The 27879-nt window shown below is 44.7% G+C and overlaps 2 protein-coding genes across 2 annotated transcripts in view; one reads left to right on the forward strand and one right to left on the reverse strand.

Moving 5' to 3' along the window:
- The window catches only part of LOC108175883 (zinc finger protein 426-like), a 62972-nt gene that overhangs the window by 1634 nt on the left and 33459 nt on the right, over positions 1-27879 (forward strand). The window lies entirely within an intron of this gene.
- On the reverse strand, positions 11990-25670 carry LOC100348192 (zinc finger protein 426). Its single transcript, XM_070059180.1, is given in 7 exon segments — positions 11990-12488; positions 12490-14001; positions 15276-15358; positions 15844-15927; positions 17657-17783; positions 17941-18032; positions 25259-25670. Coding segments are annotated over 7 exon segments (2016 nt in total). The 5' UTR covers positions 25320-25670; the 3' UTR covers positions 11990-12431.

The raw sequence follows: 27879 nt of genomic DNA on the forward strand, positions 1-27879 counted from the left end.
GGTATATATATATATACCAAACGTCAGAGCCCAAAATACATGAAGAGGTTTGCAATATACTACTATAGGGTTGGTGTGTGAAGAACAATGGCAGTATCTTAGTATACCTGTGCTATTATAGCAAATTATATAAGACTAAGTACTTTATAAAAAACAGAAATTTATTTCTCATAGTTCTTCAGGGTGGACTGGAAGGCAGGAAGTCCAAGATGAAGGCTCAAGCAGACACAGTGAGGGCTTCTCTATTTTTTTTTTTTTTTAAGATTTAGTTATTGTGTTGGAACGGCAGTGTTACAGTTTAGCCTATAGCTTGTAGTACACGCTTTTCTCCTATGCCCCAAGACTATTTATTTGAAAGGCAGAGATACACAGAGAGAGAGAGAGGGAGATCAATTTTCCATCCGGGGCCAGCGTGGTGGCATAGCTGGTTAAATTGCTGCCTGCAGTGCCGGCATCCCATGTGGGTGCTGGTTCTAGTCCCAGCTGCTCCACTTCCGATCCCGCTCTCTCCTGAGGCCCAGGAAGGCAGTGGAAGATGGCCCAAGTCCATGGGCCCCTGCACCTGCATGGGAGACCCGGAAAAAGCTCCTGGCTTCGGATCGGTGCAGCTCCGGCTGGTGTGGCCAGTTGGGGAGTAAACTAGCAGATGGAAGACCTCTCTCTCCCTCTTGCTTTTTCTCTGCCTCTCCTTTGTGTAACTCTGACTTTTAAATAAATAAAAATAAATATATTTTTAAAATTTATTTGACAGGTAGAGTTACAGATAGTGAGAGAGAGAGAGAGAAAGGTCTTCCTTCTGTTGGTTCACTCCACAAATGGCTGCTACGGCCGGTGCTGTGCTGATCCAAAGCCAGGAGCCAGGTGCTTCTTCCTGGTCTCCCATGCGGGTGCAGGGCCCAAGCACTTGGGCCATCTTCCACTGCCCTCCTGGGCCACAGCAGAGAGCTGGACTGGAAGAGGAGCAACTGGGACTAGAACCCGCCACCCATATGGGATGCCGGTGCCGCAGGTGGAGGATTAACCAAGTGAGCTACTGGTTCACTCCCCAAATGGCTTCAATGGCCAGTGCTGGGCCAGTCTGGAGCTAGGAGCCAGGAGCTTCTTCCGGGTATCCCACGTGGGTGCAGAGGCCCAAGGAGTTGGGCCATCCTCTGCTGTTTTCCCAGGCACATTGGCAGGGAGCTAGGTCAGAAGTGGAGCAGCCAAGGCCAGTGCTGTGGCACAGCGGGTTAACCCCTGGCCTGAAGAGCCGGCATCCCATTGGGGTGCCGGTTCGAGTCCTGGGTTTTCCTCTTCCAATCCAGCTCTCTGCTATGGCCTGGGAAAGCAGTGGAAGATGGCCTAAGTCCTTGGGCCCCTGCACCCACGTGGAAGACCCAGAAGAAGCTCCTGGCTCCTGGCTTCGGATTGGCACAGCTCCAGACATTGCAACCATATGGGAAGTGAACCAGCGGATGGAAGACCCCTCTCTCTCTCTCTCTCTCTCTCTCTCTCTCTCTGCCTCTCTGTAACTCTGTCTTTTAAATAAATAAGATAAATCTTTAAAAAAGAAGAGGAAGTGGAGCAGCCGGGACACACCGCCCTGAGTACAAGCTTTTCAGGCACTTAGTCCAAGTTGTCCACCAGACATAATGGTGCGCAAAATGTGGTAAATAGGATGTTAGTGTATGGAAACCTCTAGCAAGCACACATTTGAGACTGCTAGCACAGACCTGTAGTGCTTGGGAGGAAATGTACGCCCTTTTCTGTTGGCAACTACTAGCAGTAGTCTGAGAAACTACTTATTCAATTATTCTAGTACTAGTGGAATAAAGCCTCCATTCTCTCTTCCTGTAGCCTCTGTGGTGAAGGTACAAGCTGGGAATTTCATTTCAAGAGAATATCTGAGTATTCTTTTCACTTAAAAAAGACTTGCACTCTACAAGTGTGTATATTCACATTGAGAAATATGTAGATGTGGGGTATGGCCGTTAATGTGCTTGGGATGCCAAAAGCAGTACAAAGCAGATTGCCTGGGTTCCAGTCTTGGCTCCATTCCCAATTCCAGCTTCCTGCTAATGCACACCCAAGGAGGCAGCTGGCATAACTCAAGTACTTGGGCCCTTGCTGTCTAGATAGGAGACTGGAATAGTTCCAGGTTCCTGGTTTCAGTGTGGCTCAGTCCTGGCTGTTGCAGGCATTTGGGGAATGAACTAGCAAATGGGAGATGTCTGTCTGCATCTCTCTCTTTCAAATAAAATAAAAATTTTTGCAAAAGAGGAATATGTAGACTGGAGGTATGCATGGCGTGCAAAGGGAGAAAAAGGGGCAAGTTCTCAGATAAAACACTCATGGAGGAAGAGCCCTCTGGGAACAACTCTCTCCCAGTGCTTACCCAGGCAGTGCTGGATTTCTCAGGTCTGTGACGCGGCAGGATGCTGGGAATGGAGTCAGTGTGCCTTCTGAAGTGGGGGAATTCTCTCCAGGAAACAAAGGAGCTTGGTTCTTTGTAGGTTATTGAAGGGAGGAGCACAGTGGGTGAAAACACCCAGAGGCACCGCCCTTGCAGCGTTTCCCAGTTCCCCCACTCTTCGCGATGGTATTGGCCTCTGATGGGGAGTGGCCGTGAGGTGGGCTGGAGGCAGAAACAGAGCCAGAGGACAAGGGTGACATTAGAATGTTGTCTTAGGCAAGGTTTAGGCCAGAGGGTGGGGCTGGAAATGGGCCCAAGCCCAGAAGTCAATTTGGAGGGCCAGATGAACCTGAAAGCAAGGATGGGAATGGCACCCCATCCTGTGGGATGCTCACGTTCCTAAAATTCTCCACAGTAAGTCTCCCAGGTTGGTAAGTCTGCTAGTCCTTGAAACAATGTCTCCATTCACTCAATCCAATCTTGAACTCTTTATTTCCTTTATTATGACATCTTGCTGAATTCTAACAGGTGATTCCATGGCATTTTAATTCTCTCTGTATGTGTGTGGCGGGGTGGGGGTGTTATATTTTTATTTGAAAGGCACTGAATGTCTCTCTCACCCACTGGTTCAAATGCCTGCACCAACCAGGGCTGGGTCAGAAATCCAGTCTGGATCTCTCTCTTGGATGGCAGGTGCCTTCACCACCGTTTTCTGGCAGGTGCATTATCAGGAAGTTGGGAGGGACAGTGGAGCAGGAAGTTGAACCCAAGCACTCCCATATAGGTTGCTAGTGTCCCGAGCAACAGGTGTCCCAAGTGCCTCTCAAATGCTGCACTAAACACCAGCCCCTTGATGTGCATTTTAAGAAATCTTGTATCTTAATTCTTCAGAATACATAATTGTTTTTCCTTTTTTGCTTCTTCTGCCCTTACCAAATAGTCCAGGGCCTCCCATACCATGTTATAAAATAGCACTTATATCAGGCATTCTTCTCTTATTCAGTAGGGATTCTAAAGTTTCTCCAACAATTCCAGATGCTGTAGTTTTCAGTTGGTAACTTTGGTGGAGTTCATAAAGTTATTTAAATTTTTTAAAAAAGATTTACTCATTTATTTGAAAGTCAAGAGTTAGGAAAGAGGAAGAGACACACAGAGAGATCTTCCATCTGCTGGTTCACTCCCCAGTTTGTCACAATGGCCAGGGCTGGGTTAGGCCTGAACCAGGAGCCAGGAGCTCCATCTGGGTCTCCCATGTGGATGGCAGGGGACCAAACACTTGGGGCATCTTCTGCTGCTTTTTCCAGGTTATTAATAGAGAGCTGGACCAGGAATGGAACAACTGGGAAGTTATTTTAAAACCCTGATTTTCGGCCGGCGCCGCGGCTCACTAGGCTAATCCTCCACCTAGTGGCGCCGGCACACCGGGTTCTAGTCCCGGTTGGGGCGCCGGATTCTGTCCTGGTTGCCCCTCTTCCAGGCCAGCTCTCTGCTGTGGCCAGGGAGTGCAGTGGAGGATGGCCCAGGTGCTTGGGCCCTGCACCCCATGGGAGACCAGGAGAAGCACCTGGCTCCTGGCTCTTGCCATCGGATCAGCGCGGTGCATTGGCTGCAGCGCACTGGCCGCGGCGGCCATTGGAGGGTGAACCAATGGCAAAGGAAGACCTTTCTCTCTGTCTCTCTCTCTCACTGTCCACTCTGCCTGTCAAAAATAAATAAATAAATAAACTCTTTAAAAAAAACAAAAACCCCTGATTTTCGAACACATTTTATGAAGAAATCTTCATGTACATTATCAAATGTCTTTATGCTTCTAGAAATTACAATTTTGCTATGTTAATATTTCAGATTTTGATGTCTAAAATATGTGATTTCTACATGGCCAAAGGAGAATGTTTTTTGTTTTTAATATTTTTAAAAAATTTAATTATTTATTTGAAAGTCAGAGTTACACAGAGAGAGAAGGAGAGGCAGAAAGAGAGGTCTTCCATCCACTGGTTCACTCTCTAATTGGCCACAACGGCCGGAGCTGCGCTGATCTGAAGCCAGGAGCCAAGAGCTTCTCCCGGGTCTCCCATGTGGATGCAGGGGTCCAAGCACTTGGGCCATCTTCTACTGCTTTCCCAAGCCATAGCAGAGCACTGGATTGGAAATGGAGCAGCCATGTCTCAAACCAGTGCCCATATGGGACACCGGCACTGCAGGTGGTGGCTTTACCCACTACGCCACAGCACTGACCCGTTTTTTTTTTTTATTAATTAATTAATTAATTAATTTGAGTTACAGAGAGATGCAGAGACAGAGAGAAAGGTCATCCATCTGCTGGTTCACTCTCCAAATAGCCACAACAGCCAGAGCTGAGCCAATCCAAGCACTGACCCCTGTTTTTAATATTCATTCATTCATTCATTCATCATTCATGAGGTAGAGTTACAGAGACAGAGAGAAAGGTTGTCCATCTTCTGGTTCACTCTCCAAATGGCCACAACAGCCAGAGCTGAGCCGATCCAAAGCCAGGAGCTTCTTCCAGGTCTCCCAGGCAGACGCAGGGGCTGAAGCACTCAGGCTATCTTCTGCTGCTTTCCCAGGCTACAGCAGAGAGCTGAATAGGAAGAGGAGCAGCTGGGACTTGAACTGGTGCTCATATAGGATGCTGGTGCCACAGCCAGAGGCCTAGCCTACTGTGCCACAGCACCAGCCCCCAGGAGAATGTTTTTGTAAAAATTTCTGAATGTGCTTTGCTTAAACTCTCAAACTATATATATTTTTATATAAAATATTATGTATTTTTATATATTGTTAGATTTATTTTTATTTATTTGAAAGGCAGAGTTAGAGGGAGAAAGGGAGAAATAGAGACTTTCCATCTGCTGGTTCACTCCCCAAATGGATGCAATGGCTGGGGTAAGGCCAGGCTGAAGCCAGGAGCCAGGAGCTTCTTGCAGCTCTCCCAAGTGGATGAAGGGGCTCAAGAACTTGGGCCATCTTCCACTGCTTTCCCAGGCACATTAGCAGCGAGCTGGATCAGAAGTGGAGCAGCTAGGACTCCAGCTGGCACCTATATGGAATGCCAGCCAGCACTGCAAGCAGCTTTACCTACTACACCACAACGTAGGCCCCACACTATATTAGATACAGATTTCCAGATTTTCTTTTGAAATTTATGACTTTAAAACAATTTGTGTATTTTAATGAAATGTATTTTGGCACTTGGAATTGACTAGTATATCTAATATTTTTCCTCCAGAAAAATGGCTAATTATTGTAATACCACTTTCTGAATAACTTTCCTGACCTAATGATTTGATATTCTACCTTTAAAAACTTAATTCCCATAGATCTGTCAGTCTAGATACTTCTTTGCCAATATCAACATCATATACCTTTGAGTCCAAGAATTTGATATCATTCTCATATTTAAGAGTAAAAATATGGAAAGTAATGTTTGTTTCCTATTACTTCACTATGTAGATCATAGTCATTAAATTTTGTATGGTCATCATTAGACTGGAACTATCATTTTCTCCTTGACTTTTGGAATAACTTTTTTTAAAGAGAACTTGGTCTCTTTTTATTTATTTATTTTTAAGATTTATTTATTTATTTGAAAGGCAGATTTACAGAGAGGCATAAGCAGAGAGAGAGAGAAAGAGAGGTCTTCCATCCTCTGGTTCACTCCCCAGATGGCTGCAATGGCCAGAGCTGCGCTTTTCTGAAGCCAGGAGCCAGGAGCTTCTTTAGGGTCTCTCATAAGGGTTCAGGGACTGAAAGACTTGGGCCATCCTGTGCTGCTTTCCCAGGCCATAGCAGAGAGCTGGACCGGGAGTGGAGCAGCCGGGACTCGAACCAGTGCCCACATGGGATGCTGGCACTGCAGGCAGTGGCTTTACCCACTATGCCACAGCACCAGCCCCATGAATAGCTATTTCCACACAATGTTTTTTAAGGTTCATATGTGATGTAGCTCATTCTTACCACTCTATTTTCTTGCTGGATGACATTCCATTTTCTGGTATACTACATTTTACTTATTTGTTCATAGGTTAATGTGCATTTGGTTTAATCCCACTTTGGGGGTGTTATGAGTAATGGTACTAGAAAAATTTACATTTATCGTTTTGTGTATATAGACCTCTTGGGTATACACCAATGAATGGAATTTCTCATTTAATAACTATATGGTGAACATTTTGAAGAAATGCCAGACAGTTTTCTGGAGTAGCACAGTGTAACATTCACACCAGAAATGCATGAGGGATCCAATTTCTCCATATCCTCTGTTGTTTTTTCTTTTTTCTTTCTTTCTTTTTTTTTTTGACAGGCAGAGTGGACAGTGAGAGAGAGAGAGAGACAGAGAGAAAGGTCTTCCTTTGCTGTTGGTTCACCCTCCAATGGCCGCCGCGGCCGGCGTGCTGCGGCCGGCGCACTGTGGGAGCCAGGTACTTATCCTGGTCTCCCATGGGGTGCAGGGCCTAAGTACTTGGGCCATCCTCCACTGCACTCCCTGGCCACAGCAGAGAGCTGGCTGGGAAGAGGGGCAACCGGGACAGAATCCGGCGTCCCGACCGGGATTAGAACCTGGTGTGCCGGTGCTGCAAGGTGGAGGATTAGCCTAGTGAGCCGTGGCTCCAGCCAAATTTCTCCATATCCTTAACACTTAGTTTCATCTTTTTCATTTTAGTAATCTTAGAGGTATAAAGTGACATTATGATTTTCACTTTAATTTTCCTTAGTGATTTGTGAGACTGAATTCCTTTTTCTGTCATTATGGCTATCTATGTTTATTCTTTGGAGAAGTTCCTTTTGTAATTCCATTTTCCCTTTAAAAATGGGATAATTTTTTATTTTTTAAAATTTTTACTTATTTATTTATTGACAGGCAGAGTTAGACAGAGACAGAGACAGGGACAGAGAGTCTTCCTTCCGTTGGTTCACTTCCCAAATGGCCACTACGGCTGGCGGGCTGCGCCGATCAGGAGCCAGGTGCTTCCTCCTGGTCTCCCAAGCGGGTGCAGGGCCCAAGCATTTGGGCCATCCTCCACTGCCTTCCTGGGCCACAGCAGAGAGCTGGACTGGAAGAGGAGCAACCAGGACTAGTACCCGGGGTGCCAACGCCACAGGCGGAAGATTAGCCAAGTGAGCCATGGCGCTGGCAGGGATAATTTATGATTGTTGTGTTCTAAGTTGCCTTCATATTGAGGGTACTTCAAAAGTTCATGCAAGAGTAGAATAAAAGATTAATATTTATTTTGGTGCAAAAGATTTTTAAATCCATGCTAGATTCTTTGAATTACAAAAGTTTATAATTTTTATGAAGTCTAATCTATGTATTTCTTTTTTAAAAAAGGTTTTTATTTATTTATTTGACAGGCAGAGTTAGAATGAGAGAGACAGAGAGAAAAGTCTTCCTTCCGTTGGTTCACTCCACAAATGGCAGCAACAGCCAGAGCTGCGCTGATCTGAAGCCAGGAGCCAAGAGCTTCCTGCCAGTTTCCCATGTGGGTGCAGGGTCCCAAGCACTTGGGCCATCCTCCATTGCCTTCCTGGGCCACAGCAGAGAGCTGGACTGGAGGAGGAGCAACTGGGACTAGAACCAGCGTCCATATGGGATGCCGGTGCCACAGGCAGATTAACCTAGTGTGCTACGGCGCCGGCCCCATAATCTATGTATTTCTTCTTTGGTTACAAGATGCTTTTGGTATCTCACCTACATGGACAAATCCCTTCTTATGACTTTTCCTGTTTCCTTCTAGAAATTTGATAGTTTTAGGCCCAACACTTAGATCTCTGATCAATATTGTCTGTGGTATAAGTTAAGTACCCAACATCATTCTTTTGCATTTGGATATCCCACTGCCCAGCACCATTTATTGAAAATATTCTTTTCTTTCTTATTATATTTTCCTAGCACCATTATAGGAAATCAGTTGGGCATTTTGGTGAGGACTAATTTCTGGACTCTCAATTTTGTTTCATTAGCCTATGAAAATTCTATAGTAAATTTTGAAATCTAGAATCATACATTTGAAAATGAAACTACAAAAAGCAGGCAAGGTAACAACATATTGTAGACCTTAAAGTAAATTCCTGAAACAAGATAGAATGGCTACATAAATGTGAGTATGCCAAAATTAAAGCCTTTTAAGTCCTTAAGATAGCACTATAAAAATGAAAACACATAAGATATACACCCTTCCAACCTTTTAATTAAAAAATGACGCAGTGACTGGTATTGTGGCACAGTGGGTTAAGCTGCAGCTTGTGATGCCAGCATCCCATATTGGGGCACAAGTTCGAGTCTCAACTGCTCCTCTTAGGATCCAGCTCCCTGCAAATGCGCCTGGTAAAGCAGTGGATCATGGCTCAAGTATTTGAGCCCCTACTGCTCATAGGGGAGACCCGGATGGAGTTTGAGGCTCATGACTTTGGCCTGGCCCAGCCTTGGCTGTTGTGGCCATTTGGGGAGTGAACCAGCAGCAGATATAAAACCTCTCATTCTGCTTTTCAAATAAATAATCTTTTCAAAGATGACGCATACCACAATACCTTGCAAGAGCCTTAAAATATTTTTAAAACACCTAGTATTAGAAAAATTAGGAAACGATGTGAATAGGAGTTTTCTAAAAAAAAAAAGGAAGACAAGAAGCCAAAATAAGTGAAAACCTATTGTATCATCAGGGAAATGGCAATTGGAACCTGAGTGAGCCATCATTTCACAACCAGTTTAGACATTATTACTACCTAATAACATGCACCATGTACAGAGGGAAAGGGTAAGAATCAAATTGCAGGCGTCAAGTCAAAATGGCAGCTTTCATAGGCAGTTCACAACTTAACAAAAGAAGGCAATACCTTGTTGTGGGACGTGTACATAGGCAATAAAAATCTGTGAAGCAAAGCAATGGCTGATTCTAGCCTATATGTGATTTCATAAAGGTGGCTGACTACACAGAGGTTTCAACCACGTAACAAAAAGTTGGAAAAGGATAGAACACAGCACAGCACACTATGGCCTGCATAGGTAGCAACAGAAGTGGTTAGGAGGCAAAAGTATGAGCAAGAGGTAAGCATAGGCCACTGCATGTATTGGAATTTCCACCTGAAAAGCAAGACAGGTCAGAAAATGTTTAGAACCCACAAGTTTGAATAATTCTGATGGGTTCAAGAACACAGTGGATTTCCCGGTTTGTTTAGTGCCTTGCCCTGGGCTGGTTTAGGGCATAAGAGATATTGGCATAGTATGTTAGATTATGAAAGTGACTGGGGATGTGTACTTTGGATTGCTTGGCTAGCATCTGAAATACTCATAGGCTTAAGAGAAACAGTCTCTCCTTAGCCAGCAAGAATCACAGGATGGCAACATATTCTAATATTGAGAAAACAGAAGGTGTGACTCATTGGTCCTCTGATGGCTTGACATCACACTAAGGAACTCTGAGATGATGAGAGTTGAGCTTTTCAAACAGCAGGGCACACACTGCCCTAAATAGCACACAACTGTCTCTCACTGTCTATAACTCTACCTGTCCAAAAAAAAAAAAAAAAAAACCAAAAACCATAAAAAATAAAAAATATTGTTAGAACTATAAGCAATGTAAGTTTTCTGATATATATGTACGACATTGCTCTGGAAAACATCTGAAGGGCAATAAAGGGCAACAATAATGCTTTAAGGGCCAGCACTGTGGTGTAGTGGGTGAAGCTGCCAGCTGCAGTGCCAGCAATCCCACATGGGTGCTGGTTCGTGTCCCGGCTGCTCCACTGCCTATCCAGCTCTCTGCTGTAGTCTGGGAAAGCAGTAGAAGATGGTCCAAGTCCTTAGGCCCCTGCACCCATGTGGCAGACCTGGAAGAACCTCTTGGCTCCTGGCTTCGGATTGGCACAGCTCCGGCCGTTGCGGCCAATTGGGGAGTGAGGCAGCAGATGAGACACGCACCCCCACCCCCACCTCTCCTTCTCTGTGTAACTTTTCAAATGAATCAATCTTAAAATAAAACAAAACACATGTAGTGTACTGGTTTTCACTGAAACCAAAGGGATGGATGGAGTAAGATCAACCTGGGGCCGGCGCTGCGGCTCAATAGGCTAATCCTCCGCCTGCGGCGCCGGCACACCGGGTTTTAGTCCTGGTCAGGGCGCCAGATTCTGTTCCGGTTGCCCCTCTTCCAGGCCAGCTCTCTGCTGTGGCCCATGAGTGCAGTGGAGGATGGCCCAAGTGCTTGGGCCCTGCACCCCATGGGAGACCAGGAGAAGCACCTGGCTCCTGCCTTTGGATCAGCGCAATGCACCGGCCACAGCGGCCATTGGAGGGTGAACCAACAGCAAAGGAAGACCTTTCTCTCTCTCTCTCTCACTGTCCACTCTGTCAAAAAAAAAAAAAAAAAAAAATCAACCTGGAAAGTCATAACGGATTAGCAGAAGGCCTTGGGAAGACAGTGGGCCTTTCAGCATTAATAGGTTGATTGAGATGCAACAGTTGCCTCCTAGGGGTACCAAATTTAAAATAAATCAATTTCATAGTAATTACAGATAATAATATCCCATTAGTTTTTCCTATAGGCATTGGGTATAAAGCTGTTTTGCTGATAGCATTCCCAGATCATGGGCTAAGGTGACAGCAAGACTAGACACATAATAGAACCCCAAATATCAAAGGAACAGGCACAAAAATGTTTTGTAAAATCTGTGCCTAAGGAGCACCAATCCGTGGGCCTTGCTATAGCAGAGGTGCTGGTGACTTGGTAAAGTCATCTTCAGTGCCAAGGTCTTGGGATGCACTGATGCCCAATACTCATCAGGCGGCAGCAGCCTCAATGATCATGGATGACACACTCTAAGACTGCTTAAGTGTCAGAAGGATATACATTTGTTCTCACTTAGATTAAAACCTGGTCCTGCTGTTCACTGTGTATATGTCCAAGGATAACATTCAGAAACTTCCAATGATGGATTCCAGCACAAGGGACCATGATGACCAGCCATGTTCATATACTTCATGGAAAGACAAACCTAAGTCTTATTGCCAGTCCCAGCTGTTGCTTGATTCAGGCATATGATGACTGCTCCACCAAGCTGGATGGTGGATCAAGAGGCCAGATACCTTCCTGTACTCCCTTCCTTCACTGTGTGATGTTACAGTAATTCCCATTCTTGCCAGGTTCTGGGATCATGGTTCAGCTTATGGTCATGAAATCAGTTTCATGCTACCAGCTATTAACCTATCCTTTCTTGGCTCACCCTCTCCTGCACAATTACTTTCACAGAGGTTTAAGGGTTTTTAACAACACTGAGAATAACAATGTGTGAGCCATCATAGGTGGGAAACATTTAAGAAAATGACAAAGCAACCACAAATCTCCAGTAGGAGTAAGTTTGAGTCCTGACAGCTCAATTTTGGCAGGATTGCAAACTGAAGTTGGAACAACTGACTGGAGTGGTGTTGCTCTAAAGGAGACACATCACAGATATTCAAAATAAACCCACAAAACCACCTAGAAAGCGATATTTCTATCAACATAAAAAGATTTTAGGACACATCCTTATATTCCAAACATTCAGTTGCTCTTGTGTGAATCATATTTACTGAAGGATGAAGATTAATGACTTTCTAACCTTTATTGCCTTTATAAAATTTTTCTCCACTGTGACTACAAGTAAACATCAAAGTTTTTAACAGAACTACAACTTTTCCACCTATGTTACATCAGCAGTATTTCTCACCATTGCAAGACCTAAGATACGTAATAAGTCCCCCAAAACAGAATGATTTTGTGTTTCTTACACTGTATAGCTCTCAGGTGAGTTCTAGAATCTGAGATCAGATTCCAGTGGTTCTCCAACATTTCCTTAAATCCATGGGAAATCCTGAGAGAGTGCCTTCTTTCATCTTTGAACTGGCACAAGTGAGATCTCAATTCTTTACACTAAGGTTTCTTACCAGAACAATTTCAAGTTTCATTAAGGCAGAAGGAATTCCTAAAAGATTTTTAGCATTCCTTCCATTCAAAAGCTTTCTCTTCTGCATGAGTTATTAAATGTTCAGTTAGTAGATAAAATCTATTGTAGGCTTTCCCACATTCCTGACATTTATAGGGTTTCTCCCTTGTGTGAATTCTTTCATGATGATAAAGGTTTGAGGATGTAGTGAAGGATTTCCCACATTCCTTACATTCATAGGGCTTCTCTCCAGTGTGAGTTCTTACATGCTGAGACAAGCTTGAAGAAACAGTGAAAGCTTTCCCACAGTCTTTACATTTGTAGGGTTTTACTCCAGTGTGAACACGAATGTGCTTACTAAGGCATAAAGAACTTCGAAAGTATTTTCCACATACTTTACACTGAAATGGCTTCTCCCCTGTGTGAGTTTTCAAATGTTCAGTTAGCAGATAACATCTTTTATATGATTTCCCACATTCCTTACATTCATAGGGTTTTTCTCCAGTGTGAGTTCTTTTATGTACAATAAGGCTCGAGGATGTAGTGAATGATTTCCCACATTCTTTACACTCATAGGGCCTCTCTCCCGTGTGAGTTCTTATATGCTCAGTTAGGCTTGAAGAAACAGTGAAGGCTTTCGCACAGTACTGACATTTATAGGGTTTTATTCCAGTGTGAATTCGAATGTGTTTATTACGGCATGCAGAACTTCTAAAGAATTTTCCACACAGCTTACACTGAAAGGGCTTCTCTGTTGTGTGTGTTTTCAAATGTTCAGTTAGCAGATAACACCTTTTGTAGGCTTTCCCACACTCCTTACATTCATAGGGTTTCTCTCCTGTGTGAATTCTTACATGTTTACGTAGGTATGAGGAAGCATGGAAGGCTTTCCCACACTCCTTACATATATAGGGTCTCTCTCCAGTGTGAGTCCTTACATGCAGAGTAAGGCATGAGGATGAAGTGAAGGCTTTCCCACATTCCCGACATTCATAGGGCTTCTCTCCAGTGTGTGTTAGTACATGTGTAGTGAGGCCTGAGCGTTTAGTGAAGGCTTTTCCACATTCTTTACATTTATAGGGTTTCTCTCCAGTATGAATTCTGAAATGTTCAGTTAAACTTGAAGATGTAGTGAAGGCTTTTCCACATTCTTTACATTCATAGGGTTTCTCTCCAGTGTGGGTTCGAATGTGATTATTAAGGCATGAAGAATTTCTAAAGAGTTTCCCACAAGTCTTACATTCATAGGATTTTTTAACGGGAGGCATTTGAACTGGCACAGCATTGCTTGTGGAGTGAGTGGAAGCTCCCACACACTGATTGCATTCATAGACTTTTTCTCCATTCTGATTTTTCATGTGTCCCTGAAAGTATGACTGATTAAGGAAGACTTTCCCATAGTTATTGCCTTCAAAAGATGGGTCTAGCATGCGTGTTCTCTGATAAACAACATTTAGACTCAGGCTGAGAGCTCTTTCACACTGATTCAACACAGAAAGTTTCTGTGCACTACAAGCTTTCTTCTGCAGAGTTGGGAAGTGTTTTCTATACTCACTACAGTCACAGGTTGTTTTTGTATTTTGAGTTCTCATATATGTTTTAAAATATGAGTGTTCACTGAAGATATCTCCTCGTTGCCTATGGCTGTAGAGTTGCCTTCTGCAGTGGCTTCTTGCCTGTTAAGGGATGAATGATGGTTAAAAGATGTTTAAACTAATAGACACCACCCATCTGATGAGGAACGTCATTATTAGGACATTTGCTATTTTCATTATGTGCATACAGTTCCAGCTGTTGATCCCTTCAAGCTGAATGAAGGAATGCTACTCCAAGTATGCTATGCCATCTGCTCTAATCTTGGAATGATTCAATTTCATAGAATTGTTTTAAGAATTTCAGTACCCAGTTACATCCGAAGGGGTCTCAAAAGTTTCATGTAAAAATGCAATTAAAAGATAATGTGACTTTCCCATAAACCTTCTGAAGTGCCCTTGTATAATGTGTACTTGTAGAATTAGGATATACTAAACTCATTATATTCAGAGTTATCTCTAAAGACATTACTTTCATTGGAGCAAACAGTACTTCTCTCCAAAATCTTCTTTGATTTTCTTTCTTTCTTTCTTTCTTTCTTTTTTTTTTTTTTTGACAGGCAGAGTGGATAGTAAGAGAGAGAGACAGAGAGAAAGGTCTTCCTTTGCCATTGGTTCACCCTCCAATGGCCGCCGCAGCCAGCGTGCTGCGGCTGGCGCACTGATCCGAAGGCAGGAGCCAGGTACTTATCCTGGTCTCCCATGGGGTGCAGGGCCCAAGCACTTGGGCCATCCTCCACTGCACTCCCTGGCCACAGCAGAGAGCTGGCCTGGAAGAGGGGCAACCAGGAAAGAATCCGGCGCCCCGACCGGGACTAGAACCCGGTGTGCCGGTGCCGCTAGGTGGAGGATTAGCCTATTGAGCCACGGTGCCGGCTTCTTTGATTTTCTATAAGGGAATTCCCAATGCTATCTTAGTAATTTTATAATTGATCAATACATTTGCTACTTCTGATAGTGGAATGATGATTAAAGTACATTATTTAGATGACAATCATAATTTTTAACATTTTCACTGTATTCATACAGTTTCTGCCATATTGTTTTCTTTCTAACTGAATGATGGGATAAAACTGCCAGATTCCTGTGCCATCTGCTCTAATCTTGAAAAGATTGTTTAGACTTCATAAAGTATTTTAAAACCTCTAAGTCTAGTTATAAAAAAATGTGTAGTTGTGTAAACAGGTTTCACAATAGGTCTGAGGCATCAAAAATTTCATTATATTCAGAGAATCTTTATTGCTCCCTGCTGGGTGAATGCTACTTCTGTCATGAGTCCCTCATTTGGGCTCATTTTCTATAATGGAATTTGCCTTCTTCTCTAAGTGTGGAAAACATCAGATATTCATTTATCTTACCATTTCTAACTCACTGGAGGTTTGTTTCCCCAAGAAGTCCTGATGAAGTCTTGACTCTTGGGTGATAATTTCCATTTCCCATTCTGAATATAAACAGAAAAACAAAAAAGGTTTGGAGAAAGAAATGATAGATTTCTGAAGTTAAAAATGATATGGCTTCTTTATTTGTTTTCAAATTAAACCTAGTTTTAAAAATAGGAGCAAAGATTGAGCATTTTAGCTAGGTCACAAATTGGCAATGGTAAGGATGTAGATCAAAATTTTAGGTTTATTACACACTGATTCTTTGAAAATTAAAACTGAAGGTGAACAGAAGAATATGATCAGGAGTGAAAAGTGGCAAAGATGTAGACAAAGAGCATAAAACAAAACAATAAGCTTAAAAAAGATTAGGTCATTTTGTGAGATCATAAGATCTCATAAATATGAGAATTTGAAGGTATCTTCCTTCTGATAAGTGGCTGTACCTTTTTTTTTTTTTTTTTTTGAGAGAAAGTATATCTTAGAAGGCTTCTTCATTATATTTCCAAACACTCTGAACATTTCCTTGTTCCTCATCAATACTCACCTTGGAGAATTCCTCTATCTACTGTCTTCAAAACCTCTTCTTGTTCCAACCAAGAGATCAAGTCAGGTTTGATGAGCTGGCATCCTGTACAAGGGAAGATACATTAGTGGCAGACACATACACAAGAAATCTTAAAACATAGTATAAATTAGGGACTATGTTCCTACTGAAAGCAGAGAAATTACTTTGAAAGGGCTAAGCATGCAAATAATCAACTATCTGGGCTTCAAAAAGTTTATCTCTGACAGCAGAACCACAAATTAATGCTTATGTACACATTAACAACATATTAGCATGAACACTGTAAATCAAACAGAAAATAAAGTAAGTGAAGCAAAGACATTAACTGTTTCTTAAGGCAGTTTAGTGATCCCCACACATTAAAGTGCATGAGAGTCATCTGGACGACATGTTAAAATATACATGACACAGATCCAACATGTGCTTCTGACTCAGTACACTGACAAAGGAGGAGACTGATATTTTCATTGCTAACAAGGTGGTGGTGATGAGGTGATCTTGGGCCACATTTTGAAATCCAGAACATCAGATTAAAACTTAGTTTCCCCTTATCCATGGTTTTACTTGCCTTGGTTTCAGTTAACTGCCATCAAATCCAGCCAGATGTGTTAAATACAAAGTTCCAAACCATCAATTTGTAAGTTTCAAAGTCCACACCATTTGAGGAGCATGATGAAAGCTTGCACATCCTGCTCTGTCCCATGAACCAACCCTTTGTCCAGCATATTCTCACTGTACAAAGATACTTCAAAAAGTTGGTGGAAAAATGGAATTAAAGCATGAGTTTGTGGTAGGTATTTGGTATAGCAATTAAAATGCTGCTTGGGACGTCTACACCCCATATTGGAGTGCCTGGGTTCAAGTCCTGGATCTACTGACTTCAGCTTCCTACTAATGTGTGCCTGTGGAGGTAGCAGGTGATACCTCAAGCAGTTGGTCCCTGCCACCCATGTGTAAGAGCCAGGTTAAGTTCTTAGCTCCTAGTTTCAGTCTGGCCCAGCCCCAGCTGTTGTAGGTATTTGGAGAGTGACCCACTGAACAGAAGATCTCTTCCTGTCTGTGTGTGTCTCTTTGACTTTCAAATAAATAAAAAACTTTTTAAAATATGAGTTTCATTTGGAACAAAAAAGTTATTTTCATAATGCATGAAAAATGTGTACAATGGAAAAGACTATGCATGATCTAAAAAAATTTTCTGCACCAAAATAAACTCATACTTTTAATTCCATTTCTCACAAACTTATTGATGTAACTTATACAACTACTTGTTCCTTAGTCATTCAGCAGCTGTCTCATCTATCAGACAGACTCACAGTGTTGTGGTGCCAGGGTTCAAGTCCCATTTATTTTACTGAATAATGGCCCCAAAGCACAAGAGTAGTGAGGCTAGAAATTCACATAAGCCAAAGAAAAGATATAAATCCTTCCTTTCCATGAAAATTCTTGACTTAATAAAGAAAACAAATTGTATGTTGAAGTCACAGATATCTACAATATGAACAGAACTTCATGAAATTATGAAAGAAAAGAAAGAAATTCATGCTAGTTTTTCTGTTGCACCTCAGAGCATTAGTGAAACAATACACAGGACTCAGCATGGGTATACCCATCTTTAGGGCATCCACTGGGAGGGTCTGGAACACATCTCCATGGATAACAGTTGAGTAAGGGAGGAACTATACCTCTTCTACTTCGCACTGAATTGAGAGTGAGATCACTGATCCTGCAACACAGTAAGCATCTAACATACAATCCTTCCCTAACAGGCCACAAGGAATAATGGCAGTCTTACCTACTGAGGCCAAGTTCTTGTAGTTCTCCAGCATGACATCTCTATAGAGGTTTCTCTGAGTTTGATCCAATAGAATCCACTCATCTTGGGTGAAGTCCAAAACCACATCATCAAAGGTCACCAAGTCCTAAATGATCACACACAAATCAGCCTAAGCAACAAGTACCAGCAGTAACATCGCCATTCATGTTCACTAGAGAATGAGCAAGTTAAACCAAACTGGAGATTGTCTACCTAGTGGACACAAGTATGTCATTCTGTTGAAAGATACAGTTTCTGTGTACCTGGTAACAAGTTGTCAGACAGTCAGCCAACACCCCTTCTGACTTTATATTTTCTTCAGGAAGGCATATTTGGTCCTTAGAAAGAAGGGCTCCTGGAAAAAGAGAGAAAGCATGAGAACCTGGAGCTGCTCATAAGTCCACACTTGCCTGCCTAGACATCAATCCATCCTAGTATGAAATTTCCATATAAGCCTGCATACTCATGAAAATTCATATACTACTGCTATACAATGCCAGAATACTCCTGGGTCACCTAAAGCCAAAAACAGGATGGTGAGCCATGCTTCCTATCAAAACTAAAGTTTCATTTTACAGATAAAGAAACTCCCAAAGAAATGTTGACCATTTGTTCATGGTGATAAATCTCATGGAAGAAATTATACACCGACTTTTCTCAAAGCACACTCAGCAGGGGCTGACTTAGAACAGTGTTCTCTAACCTACTTCTGTACCCCCAAAATGGATTAGTAGGGAGGGTGAGTACTCAGGTTCAGATCACTGGAGTCTATATAGCGCAGGTAGCACCAAAAGAAGATTCTGTAAAGATGAGCATCAATGGGACTGGCCATGGGCCAATTCAGTGGCTGCCATCTATGATGCTGAAGGTGATACTGAGAGAATAGTAAAACATAGTAATCTTATTTCTTCTCAGCTTGCTTTGGATTGTAAAAGTTTTTAGATTTAGCCTATACATTATATTTCTACTGGTCAGCACTCGTCTAGAGTACTCCTGAACATTATGAGTAATCAAATTTCTACTGATAATCTTGTACTGCATTTGGTAAAGCTTAGGCAACCAGTAGTTTTGTGCTGACTTTGGACTTCTTAGTTCTGGCTTTTTCCTTTATTAACAAATAATTAAGAAGTTCTGTCCTTCTGCCAGCTACTGAGCAGAGGGCAGCGAATTATACAGAAAATATCAGAGGCTTAAAGACCCAACTTTCCTTTGCAAGAAGTCACAATCTTCAAATATCATTCCTAAGTACTATGCAAAATAAAGACAGAAAACAGGGACTGTACATATACACCCTGAAAGCACAAATATTCTGAATCAGTTTTGAAATAAGATTATAGCAGAAAAGGGAAATAACCATTGTTATTCTACCAATGACCCAAAAATATTACAAAACCTGAAAATATTTTTCCAAGAAACACTGAATACATTGCAAGTACTGGACAACCTCAACAAAGTCCTAGTTGAAAACACAACTCAAACAGCTCTGCCCTCCCCCAACCCCCAGCCCCGCCAACAATGGCAGAGATACTGTCTGATTATGGATCTTCTCAGAGAACCATCTTTTCCTAGTATTGACCTGGTCCATTATTTCAGAAAATTTTCCCTTTTCTTAAAAAATGCTCTTTGGTAGATTTGATCATTCAATGGAATTACAGGATTTTCAAAGTAAGAAAGTATTAAAACACTAAATGTAAACTTTGAGCACAGTACTTCTCACCATAAGTTATTTATACAACTTCAGAAAAATCTTTACAGGTTGTTGTTTTTTTTTTTTTTTTTGACAGGCAGAGTTAGACAGTGAGAGAGAGAGAGACAGAAAGGTCTTCCTTCCGTTGGTTCACCCCCAAATGGCTGCTATAGCTGGTGTGCTGCGCCGATCCCAAGCCAGGAGCAAGGTGCTTCCTCCTAGTCTCCCATGTGGGTGCAGGGCCCAAGCACTTGGGCCATCCTCCACTGCCTTCCCGGACCACAGCAGAGAGCTGGACTGAAAGAGGAGCAACCGGGACAGAATCCGGCGCCCCATCAGGACTAGAACTCGGGGTGCCGGCGATGCAGGCGGAGGATCAGCCTAGTCAGCTGCGGTGCCGGCCAGTCTTTACAGTTTTTAAATACTACCAAGAAACAAGCTAAATTAACTTCTGGTGTGTTCAGACACACAAAAATAAGTAAAATAAAATGGAGTAAACAATGAGTTTTCAAAATATATTCTATGGTGTTTCTGGTAATTGGGTAAATAGAAGCTAATCTGAAGATGTGGAATTTTTTTAAAAAAGATTTATTTGAAAGGCAGACTTATGACAGGCCATTTGGAGAGTGAACCAGCAAATGGAAGTGTGTGTGCTCTCTTGCTCGCTCTCTCTCCTGCCTCTCCTTCTCTGTAGCCCAGGTTTATTTTCACACTGCATTAGGAAGGCCTCTACAGCAGTGCCACATGTACTGAGTAACTGTGACTCATCAGGAAACTTGGGCAGTTGGGTAGGGGTCACTGGCTCAGGGTTTGTGGAACCTCTGTTTCAAGGACAGCTCAGGAGGAAGCCAGTCATTTCTTACTTTATTGATGTAGATTTAGCACCAGGCAGATCTGCCCAATTTCTTACAATCAGCATCCTTAAAAATGGTGATTATTATTTATGTGCCTAGACTCGGAGCTGATAGAGTCTTTGATATGAATTCCCTGAGTTCAGTGGGAAATGATCAGAACCCAGAGGAGGCAGAAATCGAGTGACTAGCACAAGGCCATTCTCCTATTTTGGTTCTTTTGGCACCACCATCCTTGTTCTCATACATTGCTGTCGCTCCCCCTCTTCGTGGAGGAACGACACAGGACCCTGCGCTGTTCTTTCATCTGCTCGGCCCTCCCCGGGTTTGCTGCTGGTTCTTCCCGGGTTGGCTACTATCCCTTCCACCTCCGTGGAAGGGCAGTTCCCCCTGGCCACATTCCCCACTTCCGCAGGGGAGCGGCACACCGCCGGCCGGTTCTCTCGGGGGCTGCACGGGTTCCCTTAGATGTTCCCCATAGATGTTCCTGGTGCATGCCGTCTCTCTCCTCCCTTATAGTCCTCTTCTGCCAATCCCAACTCGGCTGCCCACACGCCGAGTACGCTGCTCTCCTCCAATCAGGAGTAGGTCCTACAGTTTATTGGTTGAACTGGAGGCAGCTGCGTAGAAGCTGTTTTCTCCTCTCCCAGCGCCATATTGTGGGAGAGCAGATGCACAGAATAAGTCTTAATTCCAGTAACTCAGTCTAGTCCGGATTGCTCCCCACAGATCCCCCTTTCTTTTTATTTTTGGCGTTGATACGCGCCTGTCTTCGGTGTCCCGCGGCACACACTCTGCTCTACTTGCTAGAGTTGCCACAGGCTCTTACAAGTCCTATCAATCAGGAAAACCGAATCCGGGTCCTCTCTTCACCATTGTGAGGAGGTTTTTAGGCGCTGATGCGTGCCTGTGTTCGGTGCCCTGCAGCGCATGCTCTGCTCTGCTAGAACTGCCTGCAGGTGTTTACAAAACCTATCAGGCAAACCGAATCCAAGCCTTCTCATTGCCGTATTGTGGGGGAGACTTATTAGTGTTGGTTTGTGCCTATCTTCGGTGACCTGCAGCTCATACTCTGGTCGAGCTGCTTGCTGGCGCTTACCGCCTTAAATCAGGCAGACCGAATCCAAGCTTAATATTGTTGTATTGTGGGGAAGCCTTACTGATGTTAATTCGTGCCTGTTTTCGGTGACCTGCGGCGCATAAGCTGCTAGCTGCCCGCAGGTGCTCATCGTGCTCATCGCCTCACTTAATCAGGCAGACCGAATCCAAACTTTCTCGTTGCCATGTTGAGGGGAGGCCTTTCTATTTCTCTATTTCTCTATCTCCGGGCATTCCTATTTCTCCCATTCCACTTCTATCTTCCAGCATTCCTATTTCTCTCACTTTACTTCTAAAACTTCTGTTTCTCTTATCCCTGCAGCTTCCCGGCGCCTCGCGCTACCGGCAGCTTCACGGCTCCGCGCAGCTTCAGCCCGCGCCTCATCTGCGCGGCTCGGCTTTGCGCGGCTCGGCTTCGCGCGCTCCGCGGTCTCGACGCTTAACCCTTTCGCGTCTGAACCACGGCCTACGCCAGCCCCGTTCCCTATCTACTCACGCCCCGTGCTCTCTCTGCACGCGGCGGCTTCCGCGAGTAACACAGCGTAGCTTACGTGTCCGCCACTAGGATTCAATCTAAGTTCCCCGGGCTAGCCTGGCGAATTCAACCCAGCGTACGTCTCCGCCCCACGGTTTGGCTTCCCGTCCTTTGCTCCCCGGGCTAATCAGACGGATCCCAATCTGGCTTGCGTCTCAGCTTCTGGTTTCAACTTTTCGCCCCCTATTCCCGGGCTAACTTGAGAATCCCAAAGTGGCTTTCGTATCCGCCTCGGCCTGCCCCCCACGGCTTCAATTTCCCTAACATTTTTCTCTACCCGGTATGTTTCCCCAAGCTTTCCTCCAACGATACTCCTCCCTCATTTCTCCTGGCCTCTCCCCACAGTCCGCGTCCGAGTCTGTTTGTTCTAGCTTTCACTTTCGCTTTCGACCTTAGAGATTTCTCCCAGCTTCCCCCCGTAGTCCGTATCCGAGTCTATGCCTAGGCTTTCAATAGCTTCTTCCGGCACCCTTTTCGTCCGGCTTTTCCCTAGGCTGTTTGCTAGTCTCCCTCTCTGGTATTTTCCTGCTTCTTCCCGTTTCTTCCCTCCTAAGTTTCATATCCGTCCTAAGTTTCCTATCCGAGTCACGGCACCATTATGTCGCTCCCCCTCTTCGTGGAGGAACGACACAGGACCCTGCGCTGTTCTTTCGTCTGCTCGGCCCTCCCCGGGTTTGCTGCTGGTTCTTCCCGGGTTGGCTACTATCCCTTCCACCTCCGTGGAAGGGCAGTTCCCCCTGGCCACATTCCCCACTTCCGCAGGGGAGCGGCACACCGCCGGCCGGTTCTCTCGGGGGCTGCACGGGTTCCCTTAGATGTTCCCCATAGATGTTCCTGGTGCATGCCGTCTCTCTCCTCCCTTATAGTCCTCTTCTGCCAATCCCAACTTGGCTGCCCACACGCCGAGTACGCTGCTCTCCTCCAATCAGGAGTAGGTCCTACAGTTTATTGGTTGAACTGGAGGCAGCTGCGTAGAAGCTGTTTTCTCCTCTCCCAGCGCCATATTGTGGGAGAGCAGATGCACAGAATAAGTCTTAATTCCAGTAACTCAGTCTAGTCCGGATTGCTCCCCACAATTGCTTTCTCCACAGTCACAGCATTCACACAACAATGTTTCTAATATGGAACCCCTTCAGTGCAAAAAAGTACAACAGTGGGAATATACCCCTGCAATTACCTGGTCTCACCACATACCTGTCACTGAGAAGTAGCTGACCTAAAAGAAACACTGCCACAATGCCTACCCCCTTATTAATGCATTCCTAACTCCATAGAACACACTTGCTACAATTCACTTAAACCTGCCTTCACTGGTACATTGTAAATTTCATTGTTTTATCACTGTGCGATTTGATGGTCCTTCTCTCCCTGTTTCTTGGAGACAGCCTAACTTTTTATAGGAACTGAATGGTCATTGTACATTTTGAATCAGCTGCCATTTAACACAAAAATGCAACAGTATAACTAAGCACAAATAGTAGGCACACAGAAATAACATTTTAATTAAAAAATTGGGAATACTGGGAGCTGATGCTACATCTTTGTTTGTGGGTTAAACCTCCGTCTGCAGTGCTGGCATCCCATATGGGTGCCAGTTCGAGTCCTGGCTGCTCCTCTTCCTATCCAGCTCTCTGCTATGGCCTGGGAAAGCAATAGAAGATGGCCCAATTCCTTGGGCCCCTGCACCCATGTGGGAGACTCAGAAGAAGCTCCTGGCTTCAGATTGGCCCAGCTCCAGCTGTTGTTGCCATTTGGGGAGTGACCCAGTGGATGGAAGACCTTTCTCTCTGTCTCTCCCTCTCTCAGTAACTCTGCCTTTCAAATAAATAAATAAAATCTTAAAAAAAAATTTATAAAGTAACACAAAAATTGGGAGTACTATAAAAAATTCAAAATACAAAATAAAATCACTTTAGCTCTGATATATATATACAATTTTATGAGTTTCATGATGAAACTCACAAGAGACTGATTCCCTTTTTTAAAAAAATTATGTATTATTTATTTGAAAGGGATAGTGACAGCAAGAGAGATCTTCTATCTGCTGGTTCATTCCCCAAATGGTTGCACCAGTCAGGGTCACCAGTCCAGGCTGAAGCCAGGAACCAGAAACACCATCCTGGCTTCCTACATGCATGGCAGGGCCCCAGTCCTTGGGCCATCTCGTGCTGTCTTCCCAAGTAGATTACAAGGAAGATCAGAAGCCGAGCAGCTAGGTTTTGGTGGTATAACTCACTGCAATACAGAGCCAGCCCCACAGACTGATTCCTTTGGAAAACAGGTGCATTATAGTTAAAAATAAAATTTCTACTTTCCTGTGGAGTAATTTTTAAACAAGTTTAAAAAAAAGTTGTTTCAGGGTGAGCATTTGGTGCAGTAGGTAAGTTACCATTTGGGATGGTGACATCACACATTGGAGTGTCTGGTTTGAATCCTTGCTACTCCAGACTTCCAGTCCAACTTCCTGCTCATGCAGCTGTGAGGTACAGGATGATGGCCAGATACTCGAGTTCCTGCCACCCATGTGGGAGGCCCTGATGGAGTTTTTGACTCCTGGCTTTGGCCTGGGCTGGCCTGGGCATTGCAGGCATTTGGGCAGTGAACCCGTGGATAGATCTATTTTTTCTGTTACTCTGCCTTTCAAATAAATAAATCTTTTGTTTAAAAAGCCAATATAATGGAGAAACATGGGCTAATGTAAGTTCAAAGAGAGTTAACGATGTAACAGATGTACTGCAGAAACTTGAGTGGATCTTAGATCCAGAAACACTCAAAAGCCTATTTTGGGACAATATGGAGAATTTGCTTTACAAATTTCATACAGAATTGGTTTTAAATGATACTAGTGTTATTTTCTCAGCTGAATAACATTGTGGATTTATTGAGACAGTGTCCTTATCTTTTAGAGATACAATACCAAGTCATTAGAAGTCATGTGTCTTCTCTACTCAGATTTTACCACAATATTTATATCTCTTTTTTGGGAAGAGCAAATAAGCAAAACACTAAAAATAAGTGCATTTACTACAAGGTGCACACCCACTGTATCGGATGTCCAAATGGCCAGGAAGTCGCTTAAGACTTTCCCATCCTTTCAATGGTAAAGCCGATTACTCTAGTCCTAGTACCATAAAGCCTGCGTCCTTCCTCCCGGGCGGCCCTGGCTGTGACACTCCGGGGGGCTGTGCAAGCCCAGAAGTTCACCTAGCGAAGACCTGCTCATTCCTGCCTTTGTTAGGAAGAAAAGGGTCTACCAACGTTTCTATTTCCACGCAGAAACATGCAACCGCGCGGCACTGCAGGGTCTCACTCTGCAATGGAAAGTACGTGTGAGACACAATGAACCGGCCAAGGAACACTCGTCTGCATAAGAAAAGGCCCTCTTGGGCCAACTTTCTCCCAGTGCTCACCGGAACACCCCGCAACGGCCAGGTCCGTGAGGTAGGAGGACGCTGGGGCCGGAGTCAACATGATTCGCACAGCGGAAATTCTTTTCCTTCTGGAAAAAAACAAAAGCGGGAAGGTTCGCCGGAGGCCAGTGCCGAGGGAAGCACGGCGGCTGCAGGCGCCCCACGGACGCGTCCTCAGGGCTCTCGCGAGCCGGCTCCCCGCGCCGAGCGGCCTCTCGGGCAGCGGCTGACAGGACGCGCGGGCCCGCGGGCCAGGCCCCTCCGGGGAGGCTCCTCGGTGGCTCGGGCCACGCTGTCCTTTAAGGACCTTTTCCGTCAGGACTCACTACCACCCCCAGGACCGACCCCACAACCAGGAAGGCGACGACCCGGGTCGCGCGCAGCCTGCGTGTGCGGAGCGCGGCCGGACGGCGACGTCACTTCCGCCTCGCAGTCCCGGGCCGGGCGGGGCCGCAGCGGCGCGCGGCTGAGCCGTGCCGATGGTCCCGCGTGGGCGCGGAGGCGTGGTGGGGTCGCCGCAGCGCCGCAGCAGTGGGCGGGCGTCTTGTGCGGGAGGGGCTGGAGGTGGGGTTGGGCCCTATTGGAGCGAAGGGGCGGCCGAGGATGGGGTTTCGCGCTGTACCCGGCTCCTCTAAAGAGCTTCTGCCTGCTTCCCCCGCTGGAGCACTACACGGTGTTCAGAGTTGAGTAATCTGTCAATCCGTGAAACGACTTCTCTTCCCACCCCGATCTATGGCTCGTCTCAATCCAATGCTGCTTTAGGTCCTCTTATTGATTTTGGATACATGTGCCCTTCCCAGTTCTTTGGGTTTCTGTGGTGACTGCGTGATGTTGATGAATCTGCCAATCCATGAACTGGCCTTTAGTTTCCATTCAATCAATTCTTGGGCGTTTATTACCCCTATTTCTTTTTATTTGAACACTATAGTGAACTCTACAATTGGATTCCTTTGCGTCTGCAGTGTTACTTTTTTTATTATTATTGTGTATTTTCATTATGAATTTACTCAACAGGGGGCTGGCGCTGTGGCATAGTGGGTTAAGCCTCAGACTGCGGCCCTGTCATTCCATGTGGGCGCGGTTCCAGTCCCAACTGCTCCTCTTCCAATCCAGCTCTCTGCTTGTGGCCTGGGATAGGAGTGGAAGATGGGCCAAGTGCTTGGCCTTCTTCACCCACGTGGGAGACCCCAGGGGAGGCTCCTGGTTCCTGAGTTTGGCCTGGCCCACTTGGGGCAGTTGCAGCCATTTGAGGAGTGAACCAGCAGATGGATGAATTCTGTCACTCCCTTTCTCTGTAACTCTCTCAAATAAATAAAATGTAAAAAAAAAATTATTTTAAAAATAATGTAGGCATGGTAGCCCCCAACATTGTGACCCCCATTGAATGCTGCTCTCCTCCCAAAGCTCCCACTTCCAAACAGCATTAACCTATGACTTTGGAGATTACATTTCAACAAAAGTTTTGGAGGGGACAACACCCAGGCCATAGCAACAGGTTTACCAACTGCAGACCCTGAGATTCAATAAAAAACAGGGACAGTAGTGGTCTTGCATATTTTCTGTTTTTTCCACATGTGTTGCTAGTTTTGAACACAGGAGTGTCTCCCTAACTCATACAGGTGGTTAAATCTCAGACATAAGTTGATGGCAGTAAGGGCATAAAAACTTATTCAATTGGGGCCGGCGCTGTGGCGTAGTGGGTGAGGCCGCCGCCTGCAGTGCCGACATCCCATATGGGTGCCCGTTCGAATCCTGGCTGCTCCACTTCCAATCCAGCTCTCTGCTCTGTCCTGGGAAAGATGGCCTAAGTGCTTGGGCTCCTGCAACCACATGGAAGACCCGTAGGTAGCTCCTGGCTCCTGACTTCGGATTGGCCCAGCTCTGGCCGTTGTGGCCATCTGGGGAGTGAGCCAGCGGATGGAAGACCTCTCTCTCTCAGCCTCTCTAACTCTGCCTTTCAAATAAAATAAATAATCAAAAAAAAAAAAACCTTATTCAATTATAGTGTCTAGGAGGCGGGCACAGTGGGAGGCCCTTAGGTCATTGGTGGCATGCACTTGGAAGGGCAGTTTCTTGCCAGAGGTTGGCTATAAAAGCCACATGGCCTAGCCACTCTCTCTACTTCCTAGCTTGCCAAGGATTTTTCTTCATGATCCTCCCTCAGCAGGTTCTCTGCCATTGGCATCCACCAGTCTCACCAGAGGGCCAAACCAATGGGCATGGCTGATCTTGAACTGAAATCTAAAACCACAGGCATAAATAAACCTCCTTCTTGCATAAGTAAGCTGTGTCAGATCCTTAATTGTAACAAAAAGCTTCATGCAGGTGCTGGCTTATATACATGTATCCATTCATGTAAGCTTGCATTCACTTCCATCTCCTTCCCATTGTTACTTTTTAAAAAATTTTTATTTATTTATTTGACAGAGTTAGACAGTGAGAGAGAGAGAAAGGTCTTCCTTCCATTGGTTCACTCTCCAATGGCCACTGTGGCCGTCACTGCGGGATCCGAAGCCAGGAGCCAGGTGCTTCCTCCTGGTCTCCCATGCAGGTACAGGGGCCCAAGCACTTGGGCCATCCTGCACTGCCTTCTAGGGCCACAGCAGAGAGCTGGACTGGAA

This window comes from Oryctolagus cuniculus, chromosome 16 (assembly GCF_964237555.1).
Source record: "Oryctolagus cuniculus chromosome 16, mOryCun1.1, whole genome shotgun sequence".
Classification (NCBI taxonomy): Eukaryota; Metazoa; Chordata; class Mammalia; order Lagomorpha; family Leporidae; genus Oryctolagus; species Oryctolagus cuniculus.